Source organism: Pavona decussata, unplaced genomic scaffold, assembly GCF_977016875.1.
Source record: "Pavona decussata unplaced genomic scaffold, jaPavDecu1.1 SCAFFOLD_92, whole genome shotgun sequence".
NCBI lineage: Eukaryota > Metazoa > Cnidaria > Anthozoa > Scleractinia > Agariciidae > Pavona > Pavona decussata.
In genome coordinates, this window is record NW_028145509.1 from 4,728,025 (window position 1) to 4,742,766 (window position 14,742).

Consider the following 14,742-nt stretch of genomic DNA (forward strand, 5'->3'; position numbering starts at 1 on the left):
GGGTGGAAGACTGGGATCTAAGTGTGATATCCAAAATGGCTGCCTGTCGAGGTCAGTTGTTGTGTTCTCGACTGGGACAAATATCTCACCGATCCTGTAAGTAAATCCTGTCTTTCTCAACAGAAAACATAGATTTTACAGTAAAGTTACTTTAGAATTATTCAGGATTTGTTTCTGATTACAGGGAGGTATCAACGTATACGTTCTGCATGCATTTTGTACACCCAAGCATTGAACTTAAATGACATGTTAGCTTATCTAAAGCGTGTCTTTCGAAATCGTAGTTCTTTTTATGTACCAGTTTGTTTAGATAACCATCAGAGTAGGAATCATTAGACTACACAACTAAGGATGTTGAAGGTTGTTCAAGCTTGACTCTACTCTATTCTGTGCGACAGCGTTTGAGAACTTCAATCCGGAACGAACTAAGCTTTATATTTTCAATTATTGGTATCGAATATGCGGTCATGTTGAAACGCAGACCATGCAGACTATAGACTGCAGAATGCAGACTGCAGACCGTGCAGAATGAGTATTATTTTTTTTTTGCTTGTACCTTAATTTTTCTTGTGATTTTCTCATCTTTCAGCCATGGCCATTACAGGTGCACATATTAATGTGTTTTGAGGTTTTTTCGAAGGGCTGAAAATGGCACAAGTTGGGTATAATTGTAAAGGCACTGTGGTTCCCGTGTTGATTGAATAATGAAAGCATCTAGATCTCCTTCCAAGAACCTCTGTAAATTTTGTTCCTTGCATCGTGTTGTTGCCAAATGTAACTTGATACATGTGAAGGAATTTGGTTGCCTAGCACAAGACAAAAATCTTGCCAGTGTTTTTAGCGTTTCAGTTCCTTTCTATGTCCGAACGACGGCTTCTGTCAGTATTTTATAACGTTAGTAGAAGCTTTAAATCTAATGCAAAAGATGCTATTTTGGCTTTATCCAAGCGAACGTACTGAATATAGAAATGCGTCAAGCACTGCGGTACTCAGTAGATTCGCAGTGTTTACATTTGTTCTGGGTAATCGATCTTATCGCTCACACTGGACCCGAATGAAATTTTGCAAAAATATTGAAGTTTCCTATTTTGCCCTAAGTCTTTAACCAACGGAATTCCCTTGCATCTTTAAAGTCAACTGAACGATTACATTTTGTGGCCGGAGATAGTAAATGCTTGAGGTAGAGTGAAGGAAAGTTCATGGTGAGTCAGGAAATATGCAAATCGGAGCCGAAGCGTGCTGGAGGAGCGAAGTCTGTTGAATTTACTGATCTTATTCCGGGTCGTAATTTATTTGTTTATTCTATATGATTTTTTACCCCAAACACTGTTTAATTCTCGAACTACCTACCGAATAATCATTGGGGCAAGGGATAAATAAGAAAAGTGTTTACAAATATAAACAAATAAGTTCCCTTCACGGTCTACGCAGAGTTCGTTTCGCAAAGTTCAGAAACTCTCCACTTCCGGCGTTTAATTCCTCTTTTAGCTTGTCACACACGGAAATCTGTCTGTTGTAGTCTTGGTATCTTCAATTCTACAGATTTATTGATCATCTTGTTTCGTTTCGTTTTGCAAAATACAGCAAGCCTCTCGACAAGCGTTTTTTTTTTTTAAGTTTTAAAACAATGAGCTAGCTCATACATGCTAATGAGGCTGACTAGACGCGTGTCTGCAGATTTTTAGACACGTATACGCGTCCGCAGCAGACGCATTTTATGCGTATGTTTTGGTTCATTTAATTCAATACAATACAGCCATATACACAACATTTACAGTACAAGATGGAAAAAATAAAGAAAGTTAAGGAAAGAAGATAAATGGCGAGAAAACCTGAAAGAAACCGCGAGGCTTAAATTCTGGCCTGCACTGTAACAAAGGAAGCGGGAAACTAGTTAGTGAAAGTATTTGCTACTTTAATTAATGTCTTACAAGAAAAATTAAGGTACAAGTAAATAAAAAAAATAACACTCAGTCTGCACAGTGTGCAGTCTGCAGTCTGCAGTCTGCATGGTCTGCGTTTCAACATGACCGTCGAATATGGCTCAACACACAACAGCAATGTTCAGTAGCATTCAGGCTGGCTGGTGTTTGGCAAAATACACATACTTTTTTGGAAACTTCATGTCACTCTTGTTATCTTCCTGATGTGAAGTAAACTGAGGCAGCATTTACACGAACGCGGTCTCAAATTGTCATGGTTTCATGCCCTTGAAACCGCAGCAAAAACGATACAGTTTCAAAGCGTTTACACGGTGCCAATCTCACCATTTTTATGTGCTTACGTTATGCCGATCTCGTTCCCACGCACTCATTATTGAGGAAGGGATTATTATGCCGCCATTTTGTTTTTGTCAACATGGCGAAAAATTCACATGGACTGACAACGAAGTAGAACTCCTGTTGAAAGTTTGAAAGTAACTAACGAGTACAAAGTCAGTAAAACGGCCGACGCTCACCATTTTGAATCTTCGCGCCCAAGTGAAATTTTGCGCCAAAATAGTAACTGTAATTATTCAAATCAATGCAGTTTAGCCTTTAACACGACAGATGAAACCGCATCATTTTGAAAATGCTCCACTTTTGTCAGCGTTTTTAAATCGACCCGGTTTCGGTAACGGTCTCAACCGGCCTCATGTAAACAGAAGGTGTAACCGCATCGAAAGCGATGCGGTTACAAATGAAACTGGGTTCGTGTAAACGCTGCCTGGAGTGGACTTCATTTCATTTACATGTATGATCCCCAGTCTGCTAAAAATAATGATGCTGATTTGAAGTAGTTACATAACATGTACATGTAGGGTTTCAAGGTACAAAGCCTGTACAAAGCTCTTCAATTTAATTTTTACGTCTATTTCCTGTTTTGCAGTAAGGACAAGCCTGTTAGCTAGGAATGTTAGTAGCTATGGAGCTGAAAAACAACGCAGTTTGTTGAGAAGAATAATAACTGACTGGAAAACACCGGTGAGTCGAGAACAAAGGTGAAAACTCCCCATGCCGCAGGATGAATAAGTCAATATGTAAACAATTCAACATTGTAATTTTTGGCAATGCATGACAATTTGCGTATTTGAGCTCCAAAATGCTTTCATAATAATAATAACTGTACTTATGAACGTCATTTTTCTTGCTTACAAGTACATTTTCTATCCCAGTCTATAGTGTTTGTCAGTGGAGTGGTGGGCTGCTTGTTTTATGAGAGATTTATTGGTGAGTTATATTTTAACCTGTACTTACACATAAAAATTAAAATTAATATTTTGCTTACAAATGGTTTGAAAACACCTCTCATGTTTAAGAATGCTTTAGTTCTTGTTTTTTTTGTTTTTTTTTTTTAATTTCTTAAAAATATTTAATTCTCCAGTCCCGTGGCATTCAATTAAAACACAAGTTGCAGTTGTACGAGGGGTTTGTGTACATGCACATATAACTGCAATGTGTTGATGAGGCTGTGGGTAAGATGTACTTTTTTTGACATTTTATTTTACAGAAGAACCAGATCCGACAGGCACCAGAGATGTAAGTTGTTCCTAATCTCTTTGTTGCTACAAGGCATGGAAAAATTGAGAAAGAAAAAAAATCTTCAAAATTTATTGTATTTTTAATGCAAAGCAGAGGGCTGGCAATTGTTGTTTCAAGTGTCCAAGCCTGACAGTTGTTAATTTTATATCACACACTTGGGTGTATACGGTGCACAGTGTACATAAACTGGATACATTCTAAGCATGTGTGTAAAATTAGTATAAATCTACTAGCGCTCTATCACGAATGCTGTTCTCTTATTGGCTATGCTACTTACTATCTATTCTGTTGTAGATAGTGAGTAGAGTGAGTAGCACTTGGCGTGACCTATTTTCTTTTTATATCATTCAATAAAAACATGAACCTCTCTTGTTGTTAAGTTTCGAAAGACTATCACGTGATAGAAGTTTCAAGCTCATAATCTAATTGTTAAATGTAATGGTTGTTGGATGTTGCTTACACAAATGGATGAAATGCTGGCTACTTATGTGATGTCAAAGATATGTGGTTGATGAGCCCAAGTGGCAAATCGATTCACATAAATTGTCATCTTGATGATCTTTTTGATTGCCCACATCAATTTTGCTTCCAAGAACATTAATTTTAAAATTAAAGCAAAGCCATTTCTCTTCAGTGTTTTTTTTTTTTGCTATTCTCTTTGATGTTTTCTTGAATAATTCAGAAACAATTATTGTTTCTGAATGTTGAATAAACATAAAAGTGATTACAGTAACTAATAAGGCTAAGAAGGGTTTGCCACTCAAGATCAAGCTACAATTAATCCTCAGTCTTGAATAGCAATTACCCTTGATATGTGTTCTGGTAGATCTTGATGTTCTCCTGGTAAAAAGTTCAGGATATTCAAATTGTCTGATCAGAATTATAATAATAATAATGTAACTGCAGTAATTGGTGTAAAATGCTAAATACATTGTTTAAAATTATTGTTTGTTGGAGGGTCGGGGGCTTAATAGAGGAGACTACACTGTACATGTATTTTGTTTCAAGGTTTAGTTGGGCTTCAGAATAAGTAAATTCTTTGAAGTGTACTTAGTAATGAAAGCTACTGTTGTACATGTACATGTAGCACTTAAAGGGAATGACATTTTGACTGATCATCGATCATTTTCGAGTCCTTAGGCATTTAATCTTGTGCATACATGTATCACTAAAGAATAGGAACGATAGTGCTGTTGAAAGGAATTGTGAGACTACATGTATGTTGCTAGTAAGAGTAGTTGCCTTTTAGTAATTATTTCGCCTCTCACAGCCTTTGATAACCAGACTCATGATAGACTACCTCATGCAAGATCCAGAAACAGAGCAGCAAATAAGGGAGGAGCACTTGCGCACAATGAGGCAACGATGTGATGAGTAGTATCCTTTGGTACTGTGTTCATTGATAATCATTAATGACATGAAGATGACAGATGCAGTAAGTGATGAGGGTGAGAAATTCACTATATTGTTCTTCATGTGACAAATACAGTGTATCAGGGTATTATGTGATATGGATCATTGTTTAGTCTATTGGGCCTTATTGTAACAGTTGCTACCCACAAATTATGTACTTGGCATAAACTCCCTGTTACAGTGTAGGTACATGTCAGTCAAAAGAGTGGGAGGTTGCATATTGCTGCACTCAACGTACATAGGAAGAATGCACTCCTTATGCAGATTGGAGTCGAGATTGTATCCATGGGACATTGTTGATTCAGCGAATGGATGGATCTTGGGATGTGCATCTGGCATCCCAAGCAGATTTTTTTGCAGGGGCGGATGACATCACATGGGAGAGAGAGCCTGGGATTGAGATAATCAAACACACTCCCTAATCTTTGATTATTATTAGTATTGTGATGTCATCGGTTTTTAAACAAAGACTTAAATATTTATCTCTAGAACGAGAGAATATATTTCAGAAATGAAAATGCTATAATAATTACTAATCACTTTTTTTTTTTTCTGACTGAAAACTTCACTCAGAAATATACATGTAAGTTCATTGATTTGTTTCTTCATTGTTGCAGTCAGAAATAAATGTAGACAGTCACAGGTTTTCCTTTTTTTGTTTCCAAAGGATTCAAACCATGTACACCAATCATTGATTATTCTCTCTGTAAGCTTGCACTTCATTTTGCTGGGAAATTACAATGCCACTAAATGCTTCATTTTGATGGTTAAGTAAAATAATGTGTCAGTTTTGGTTTTTGTGTGAATTCCATGTTGTATGGATTCCCATTCCCAGTAAAGAGAGACCTCTAGATCAACTGACCTTCAGTCCTGTCAAGTGCATTTTTGTTCTGATGCAAAAAGTAATAATTATTATTTTCATCACTTGTTTATTCATGATGACACCTTCCTTGACCTGTGATCTTTAGCTTGGAGAGGAAACGAAAACCTAGGCTGGGCATGCAGCCATTTTACATTGACGAAATTGACAGAAAGACCCAGAGAGCCCCAGAGTTTGGGCCTGATGGCTACTAGGAAGCAAGTCTGTAATCTAGCGGACGTTCGTGAGACAGACATACATGTATTATGCACAGAGTTGTACTTGTAAGAAATTTACTGCAAATGTTTGAAAACAGCCATTTTTTAAATTTCTTGATAACTGGATGTAAGCAAGGTTTGTAAAGGGCAAGATACTTGATTGTTTTTTTTTTTTTTTTCTGACCAGTAAGGTTTGTGAGATTGAAAAGTATGTAGAGTGCTGAGTTTTTTGGACAAAATAAATGTACTCATTTTAAAAATCCCTGGTTTCTGATTTCTCCACCTCTTTTGTTTACAAGGCATCCTGTAATGCATAACATCCTATGGAAATCAATTTTGTGCCCAGGAAAGAAAGCAACACTGCAGTTGTTTACCATTTACCCAAAATGTCCAGAAATTTCAGTTGGGAGTTTCCATTTGGGAAGAAGGTCAAGGGTTGTTTATCATTCACCCAAAATTTCCGGATAATTTGACATGCAGTGCTTGACTGGCACGACCGAGAGAGCCAAATGGCCTGAAACTAGTACGACACATGTGAAACATGTAAATGGAACATGAATTTCCATTCGGAACTTTCCAACTTGGAAAACAGGACTACTGTACCTTGTCAGAATTTCCGTTTGTCCTGGGAATCTTCCAGTAGAACAAGTCAAAAGATCCTGTTCCATTTACATCCCTACTGGAATTTCTGGTATTAACAACCTGCAAAACCCCATTGCTGCATAGACTAGCTGTGCTTGCATGGCTAGAAGCATGCTTATGGGCGTCACACGGCAGGCATTCTAGAAAAGGTAATCAGGAGGAGAATGATAAATGTATGCAGGTGTGTTGCTAAGAGCCGGCTGCCAGCAAATTTTACAGTCTGAAAGTGATATTATCACCGGCTGAAATTACAACAGAACACAAATACTGTACTTAATGAGGCTAATTTTAAAGGATGAGCCTGCAGAGATTTTTCATCCCTGTTGTGCCACCCACCTTCAGTCATTAGAATGTCTAGCCAAGCAGCATAACTTGTAGCCTGCGAACACAGACATATTTCCGGCTGTCGAGATTCTCTCCGCTGGAAATATGTCTGCGTTCGCAGGCTACATAACTTGCAACATACTGGTAATTTAATTACTATTGTTTTCATGATCAAGCTAAAGAAAATTGGCACTTTGCATGGCCAAAGTATACAATTTGTGTTACATAATAAATCCACCCCTAGATTTGATGACCATTTTCTCATTTTTTGTGGTAAGAGCAAAATTTACCCCAGATAAGTGCTGTGAACAGATACATGTTGTTACAGTTGGGCCTTCTTTATTATTTATAAAGCTGCAGGCATGCCTGTAACTAGTTACAATGTTAAAGCCTTATTAGGAGATAAGGAAGCTGAAATGAAAATACATCTAATCGGAGTAAGGTAAAAAAAAGGGTGTCCCAAGGGAAAGATGGGGTGCAATTTGCTGTAGATGAAAAGACGAGGCATGCCACGGGAAAGAACAATAAGGACTGATTGCATTTCTAAAATAAGTGCGTGTGTGAAGAGTTTTAAAGTGTTTCAGGTGCGAAGAATTGGTGCCTATAATTGAAGGAGTAATACTCAAAATGCTGTTGCGTAGTAAGCGTATTCAAAGATTAAAAGTCTTGAATCTTGTATTCTGTCTTTTCAGAGATAATAAAAGTAACTTATTATCTGACACTAGAAAGGAGCTTATTTGCGAGGGTATAATACGTGTACAGCTGTATATTGATTTACATGCTTTTCAAAATGCTCAGTGTAACTGCAGCCAAGTTTAAAAGATATTACAATAAGCAGGTTTTACAAAGGAGTCTCGCTAAATTATTGCAGCAACAAAATTTTTCTTTAGAATTTAGTTTTCTTCATTTATTCATTTCGATACAAGTGACCAAGGACAAACGTCTTTCAACATTCTACTACAATTTGGATAGGAGCAAGTTTGATGTTTGCTTTGCACTCGTGTGAACCAGCGCCTCAGTGATTGGCTGGACATCATAGTGTCAGACCAGATGGCTGCTAAAAATATGTGTAGCAGTCTAGATGCCTAATGGCAGGCTTTTCCTTGATTTTATCAGTCTAGAACGTCCCCCTCCTTTGGTTGGGTCTGACACCTCCATGTATGGTCAATTAAGTATTTAAAAACCTAACAAGTGTTTTTCATTTGCCAGAAATGGCCATCCAGACAAGCAGGTCTGTTAAACAAATGCATCATTTTGAAGGGATGATGCTGCAAAATCTTGATGAAAAATCACTCTGAAAATAGTAGGCGCTATTTAAGGAATTCAAAGGACAAGAACTTATCCTTAAAATGATGGTAAATTCTGTTCACGAGCTGACTGATCTAGCCAGACAGCTCTGACAAATTGAAAATGCCCCTAGTCTTTTCAGGCTATTCAACTTCCACTGAGTTTTACTCATTTCCTGTCCTCTGTCGCTTATTCCCAACAGTTGCATCATTTAATTCAGATTCTTGATGTTTCTGAGCCCTCTGCAGAAGTTTTAACAGCTGAGTAGCTTCCTTGAACTCTGTCCGTCTGTCCAGTTCCTGTTGGCAAGCTTCCTGGCTGTGCTTGGCTTCAGCAACACTCTTTCCCAATGCTGTCGCAAACAGCTCAGAATTAAAGTTTATCACATCTTGCAGATTTTCATCAGAAAAAGAAATAAAAAATGCAGGGTCATTTTTTATTTTAATCAGGAGATCTGATGGAATGCTCCCTGCGGTTTCTCCAGCATCGATGTGATCAAACTCCATGCTCTCATTTCTTTCTAAACTTGCACTAAAACTGCCAATACTCCCTTGACCATCACTATTGCCTATTAACAGAGAAGAATAAGGAAATTTTGACATTAAACTTTGCATTCCTAAAAGAGCTTGAGTTCAAAACTGTAATTTAAATACTGTACCCCCAAATTAATAATAGATAAAAAAATATATTGAAAACAAATGGTACCACATGGATGAATGTACATGTACTTAGATTAATCCTGCATGATAAGAACCACTAATAATATACACTATTTTGCAATTTCATCCAAAAACTCAAAAGTTTCAACTTCCTTACTGATACGTGACTCACATGTTGAATCTGCTAGTAAAAGGTTTCACAATAACATTCGTGTACAGTGTGCTTAAATCAATTCAAAACCTCAACATTCCCCCCTTGGAAAGATCTCTGCACAGCCCCATACATAAAATGTACATGTACATGCACCACTGTTAATTACTAACCATCTTCTACAAACAGCAAACATTAGTTCAAACGTGAGTTTGAGTTCCAAAATGTATAGTTTACCTACATATGTAGTTTTAATTGAAACTATGAGGCTGTGGGGAAACCTGGTAACCCTTACCTCGGGAAACCCTTTAACAATAATTATTAAAGATTGGCTCATTCAAGAGTCATTCAAATTCCAATGTAGGGCATATGAATAACATTAATTTGGCTCTGAGTACCCTAAAGGCAATCTTGTACCAGAGTCCTCAGGCTCTTTGGTCTGCAAATAGTTGCCTGGAGAGACCCCGGGGATATTTTAAAAAAAAAATCATCTGTTTTGTTAACAGCTCTCATTTTTTACCACAGGATTTCTGCAGTGAAAAAATTTTAGTACCTTAAGAGTCCCTCTTCAGATGACCCACTGCTGGCCAAAGAGCCTACAATGCACATTTAAGGACTCTGGGTACAAGAATGCCCTAAAGGGAAAATATCATGGAGATTTGTATTGATAGAAATCTAAAAATTTTTTTTTCTCTGTTTTCCTAAAAATTACCACCTTTGTATACTTAACTGTCTCTGGCCATAGATGGACTGGACAAGAATGAATTGCAACTTGAAAAAGGTTAACCTAACTTTTTCAAGCTCTAATTCAATTTCCATCTCCAAAATGTGCTACTGAACCGATTATGAGTTGTCCCTCTCAAGAATTCAGTTAACTTTTTTCTCTCGGTGTTCTAGAATTTTTTTGCAACTAAGTGAAGGTATTTTTGCACCATTTTCACCAAAAATGGTCAAAGTACCCGTAACTCTTCCCTTTTAAAGTGCTGATCATGACAAATAGTCAAAAGCCGCTTCGCGAGGACAAATTTTCAGCTTCAATAAATCGCTGTCATTTGCTTTACAGACAGAGATATTTTAATAATCGTTCTTCGATTAAATTAATTTCATAAACATTAGACACGAATGACCTTCTTTTATCCTGTTGTTTCTTGTTTGTTTTGTTTGTTTCTCGTTTGCCGTTATAGCAGTCGACGGCGACAAAGAAAAAAAAAAAAAGAATCAGATCATGTTTGTAGTATTTCCTTACCCTGTGATCCAACTGTCCATTCTTCTCCATCAGAAACAATCATGAACTTCGTTTGATCTTCAAGGAATCCAAAATACTCTTCATCATCCACCTCGGTTCCATCTCTCTCAAGAAATACCCGGTAGCTCCCTGATGCTATGCCTAACTTGGGACCCGCTTTCTCCTTGAGCTCTTCAAGGCTTTCTACGACGATCCCTGTGGTTTTTGTTCGCTCGGAATTGCAAACTTTGTATGGCCGCCGTCGAATTTCTGCCATATCACGTGTAAGGTGCTTTCAACTCGTCCACCATGTTTGATTTACTGAGGAGCCGAGCCTCTAATCTCGCACCAATCCTTTACCAATCTCGTACCCAGAGTCCTCAGGCTTTTAAGTCAGCGGGGCGGCGCCAGGAGAGACTCTGGGATAATGGAAAAATATCATTTTTTTGATTGGTTGTCTGCATAACAATGGAAGACCGACAGGAAGTCCGTTGGTCATTTGCGGAAGTTAACCAAACCGGAAACCCCCCTACCAACTTTCCTTGTTTTGGAGGGAGATTTGAAATGTCAAACTCGGAGTTTTGTAATTTTTATGTATGTGTCACGGTTATTTTATTTTATTTTTTTCACACCAAAAATTGGAAACACTCCAATTCACAGACGGGTTTTGAATTATGTCAGTGAAACAATTTCTAGCCGACTAAACATCAGCCGTTTTATCGTAAGAAGTTTGCCACTACAGTCGACTCCCGATAACTCGAACCTTCAAGGGAAATTGAAAAAGGTTCGAGTTAGCGGGAGTTCGAGTTATCGAGGGTAAAATTATATAGAAAATGACCTGAAAGGAAAGGAAAATTGGTTCGAGTTAGCGGGAGGTTCGAGTTAGCGAGGGTTCGAGTTATCGGGAGTCGACTGTACTGTCATACGACGGTAAATCACGGCAAAATGCAAACAGCTTAAAGAGGCCCTCCAAGGGGTTTTGCCGACAGGCGACATTACCTCAAAATGTGGCGACAATCTTTTTCCAAAATGGCGACAGCCGACAGGAACGGACATAAAAAGCGCAACAATTTGTGACAGCGACAAAGCATACCAGTATCGGCAGTGACAGTATCATAATAATTATTTAAAACTATCATTGCAGGCAGCACATTTGATCAAGGACAATTAACTAAGTGTAAATATTTTGATATGTATTTCTATGGTACCGCATCGCGAAAATTTAAGTACCGACAACGACATTTGCCGTTCTAGCGAAAATTCGACAGCGACATTTTTTCGAACGAAACAGGCGACAAGCAGGCTCTAAAACACGCGACAAGCGACACCAGAACCCCCCTTGGAGGGCCTCCTTAAACTGATTACTGTCGCTGTTGTGAAAAATTTATTTTTGGAAAATATCATTATATCAGTCAGTTTGGGAGAAAAAGCGGTTAGGAAACGAATTGGTGAAGCCGTTCGCAAGTTTGGAAACATTAAACGTAATAGAGAGGACAATTTGGTGTCGTCAACGTTCTGAATAATTCGAACATATTATTTACTAGTGAAGGTTATCATGGAAAAATAGAGAAGTTCTTTAACATCTTTAAACCTTGTTGTGAATAAAAATTTGGAGATGACTGATCTGTTGTGGAGTGGAGTCCATCTCAGGTTGCCGTTTCGATTAATTCCCTTTCGGTTTTGCCACAAGGCAAAGGCTGAAGACATCTCCACGATGATCAAACGCCGCACACGAGAGCAAAAGTTTCACTTTTTTCAGTCACGGCTCATGGCCAGTTTGCCAAAGAAAAAAATTCAGAAAAAATTCGCCCTTTCAGGCGGAGGTAATGGTGTGTTGAACATTTTTCCTAAATTTTTGAGAGATTTTGTTTTGAGAAATTTTGTCAGATTTTTTTCTCACTGTTCCATATTCCATGCAAAATAAGAACAATTAATTATTTGTCCTAAAAAGTGTATAAGGCCGTGGTTTTAGGTTACCTTCAGATGAAAGTTTAATCTCAAATGTAATAGTACATACAGATTTGAAGTTTACTTTTACAGTATAGGCAGTTGAGAATAAAGACTTGTTGCCTGTTACTTACAACCATCTTCTCTGCAAGAAAGTCAACACACTGTGACAGTGAAGAGCGACCCAACTTGACCAGTTAAAAAACAGGTGTAGATAATACTGAAGCCTAAAGCTGGACTTCGAAATGCAGAAGTACCTTAAAATCTTTACATTCATTTATTTCCCACAAGTACACAGACAAACAAATAAAAGAAAAAAAAACTCAAGTAGTGGAGAGGATCAGGCTCAATAAAAGACACCATGAGGCTTATGAATATTAAGCCTCTTCAATCTTAAAAATATAAAAATAACTAAACAAATAATGTACACTGAGTTTAAAATAAAGATGGCAAAAATTTGAAGGTAATGATAGTTTAATTGTACTCTGTTAATGTACTGTACATTAATATGTAAGTTAAAACAATCTAACTTTTTTAAAATATTATTTTTCCCTTCATCTGACAAAACATGCAAATACTCCATTGAGTTCCCTTGTAGACAAGTGTGCAATCATGCCTAAAGTACCAGTTGTTGAAAAAAAAAAATAGATGGGCGGTGGTGTGACTTTCTGTGCTATAAGTTATGAGGAAGAATACCAAGTCTTTCCTTGAAGGGTTCAACTGGGACGCTATTATATTGAGGAGAGAAGGCCCCTGCTCGATTTCATTCTACTGCAAGTGTACCCGTTGTACATAAACACGGAAGCCAAGTACCCCAAGTTTGTGTGGCATATGACCTGCAGATAATGCTTGCACAACCTTGTGCAGAAAGTGACCACTTTCATCATAATTATATCCTTATCAAACACTACCACTTGTAATTGGCAAATTTACTGACATAATTATTTTGGCAGTGGATAGATTTTACTGAATAATTTGGTGAAAACAACCCCGTCTATCATTTCTTCATGTAATATTCATTCATGTAATTATTATTGCTAGTAAATATTAGCAAGAAATTTGTGGAAGCTAGCAGGTTTAAGCAAAAAAATTATACTTCTCAGTGAATCCTACCGTTTATTGTTATTTTCCACTGATAATCAACAATACAATACAATACTAGCTTGCAAAAAAACTGCATTCAATATTTATTAAAGAATGACAAGTCTATAAAATATATATGTTGAACATTCCAAGGATTCCAATGGGTCCTTTACTCCCTTCCCCTTCCCTGTCAAGGGGTAACTAATAAAATTATGTGTAACCATTATCTCATCAAGTATGTAGAATTTTTAAGTATAATTTGTTAACAAAACTGTTAATTATAGAGTGATTATAGATGAAACATGAAGTTTTACAGTCAATGCTTGTTAGACCCTACCCCCCCCCCCCCCAAAAAAAAAAGAATTACTATTTATTCTATCTTATGGGTTAATGAAACATCACTAGCCTTATTGTTTATTCTGTTAACCAGCCAAAAAAGAAATTTGAAACATCTTTTTAGATATAGTTTTGTAAGTGATGGTATGACAAATTTATATGATTTTGAATTATTATTTTGAATGTGTATTTCTATTGTTCTAGACCTTTGATCAATGCAGCTGATTAGGCTTGGTCCAGTCCCACAAACATTATGCAATATGCTGAATGACTTAGATTGTGGCCTAATAGACAATCAGAGCCCAGGAAGGGCTTGAAATAAGAGTCACGTTTGACAATTTTCAGTTTTAGCTCTTAGCTAACATTATTGTCAAGGGACTACAAATTCCCACAAGCGCTGGATAATTTACACAGTTCAGCAAAGGTCTCACAACACTGTGCCAATCATTCAGGATATTGGGGAGTTTGACAATAGTAATCATCTGTCGTCAAAGCAAGAGCTGTAAGATCAGAGAAGAGATTATATTATACAATTCAGCAGAGTGTTGGTTGAGTATAATACTTCCCTTGCCTGAAGTCAATTAAACGTGTGATACCAAATCAAATCACCATCCTTCAGTACTCAAAAGGAATGGCAAATCCTTCAGAAATTATCAATTTACCAGTAATGTGCCCTAATCAATCAGAATACATTAGGTAATGTGTGTCAGTATCTGACTCAGCTCTTAGTTAAAGTTTGCACTCCACAACCAGATGAAGTCAGGCCCCACCAAAATTATTTCAATTTATAATATAAACACAATTTCCCCAATCTTTTGACCCTTTCCCTGTGCTTCCTACACTGCATCCAAAATTATAAGAGAACTCACATAAGATAGTTTTAAATTATTTTACCGTGATTACATGTATACAAGAACAGACTAATAGGGAGATTATAATTGCACGGTATAGAAATTTACTGACTAAATGAAATGTTATAGTCAGGTTATCAACAGTCTCAACAATCACATTATAACCAATTTACTGATGAGAGGTGGCATAATTACCACTCTCCATACAGTTCTCATATAATTACTC

General features: G+C 37.2%; 2 protein-coding genes across 3 annotated transcripts; one reads left to right on the forward strand and one right to left on the reverse strand.

Annotated features, from left to right (window-relative positions):
- The first annotated feature begins 21 nt into the window (after positions 1-21).
- On the forward strand, positions 22-6,271 carry LOC146474012 (uncharacterized). Its single transcript, XM_085118003.1, has 6 exons — positions 22-96; positions 2,869-2,963; positions 3,155-3,209; positions 3,490-3,518; positions 4,792-4,898; positions 5,903-6,271. Exons 1-6 carry the CDS (start codon positions 36-38, stop codon positions 6,006-6,008), a joined length of 453 nt encoding a protein of 150 aa, XP_084974129.1. The 5' UTR covers positions 22-35; the 3' UTR covers positions 6,009-6,271.
- On the reverse strand, positions 6,168-10,617 carry LOC146474013 (DNA fragmentation factor subunit alpha-like). 2 transcript variants are annotated; one of them, XR_014866335.1, is made up of 3 exons: positions 10,321-10,617; positions 7,116-8,832; positions 6,168-7,032 (listed from the first exon to the last, which is right to left on the reverse strand). XR_014866335.1 is itself a non-coding variant. In XM_085118002.1 (2 exons), exons 1-2 carry the CDS (start codon positions 10,574-10,576, stop codon positions 8,429-8,431), a joined length of 660 nt encoding a protein of 219 aa, XP_084974128.1. In that variant the 5' UTR covers positions 10,577-10,617; the 3' UTR covers positions 6,168-8,428. The 2 variants fall into 2 exon arrangements, 1 of the variants encoding a protein (XP_084974128.1); XM_085118002.1 differs by having other exon boundaries at positions 6,168-8,832.
- Positions 10,618-14,742: the final 4,125 nt, after the last annotated feature.

What these genes read in the sequence shown, in the direction of transcription:
- LOC146474013 (XM_085118002.1), bottom strand. Translation starts at nt 10,576, where the DNA reads ATGGCAGAAATTCGACGGCGGCCATACAAAGTTTGCAATTCCGAGCGA. An exon ending in ATGGACAGTTGGATCACAGG is followed by an intron (nt 8,833 to 10,320) that starts GTAAGGAAATAC and finishes CTCTGTTAATAG; the next exon opens with GCAATAGTGATGGTCAAGGG.
- LOC146474012 (XM_085118003.1), top strand. Translation starts at nt 36, where the DNA reads ATGGCTGCCTGTCGAGGTCAGTTGTTGTGTTCTCGACTGGGACAAATA. An exon ending in GTTTTATGAGAGATTTATTG is followed by an intron (nt 3,210 to 3,489) that starts GTGAGTTATATT and finishes TTTATTTTACAG; the next exon opens with AAGAACCAGATCCGACAGGC. An exon ending in AGGCAACGATGTGATGAGTA is followed by an intron (nt 4,899 to 5,902) that starts GTATCCTTTGGT and finishes TGTGATCTTTAG; the next exon opens with CTTGGAGAGGAAACGAAAAC.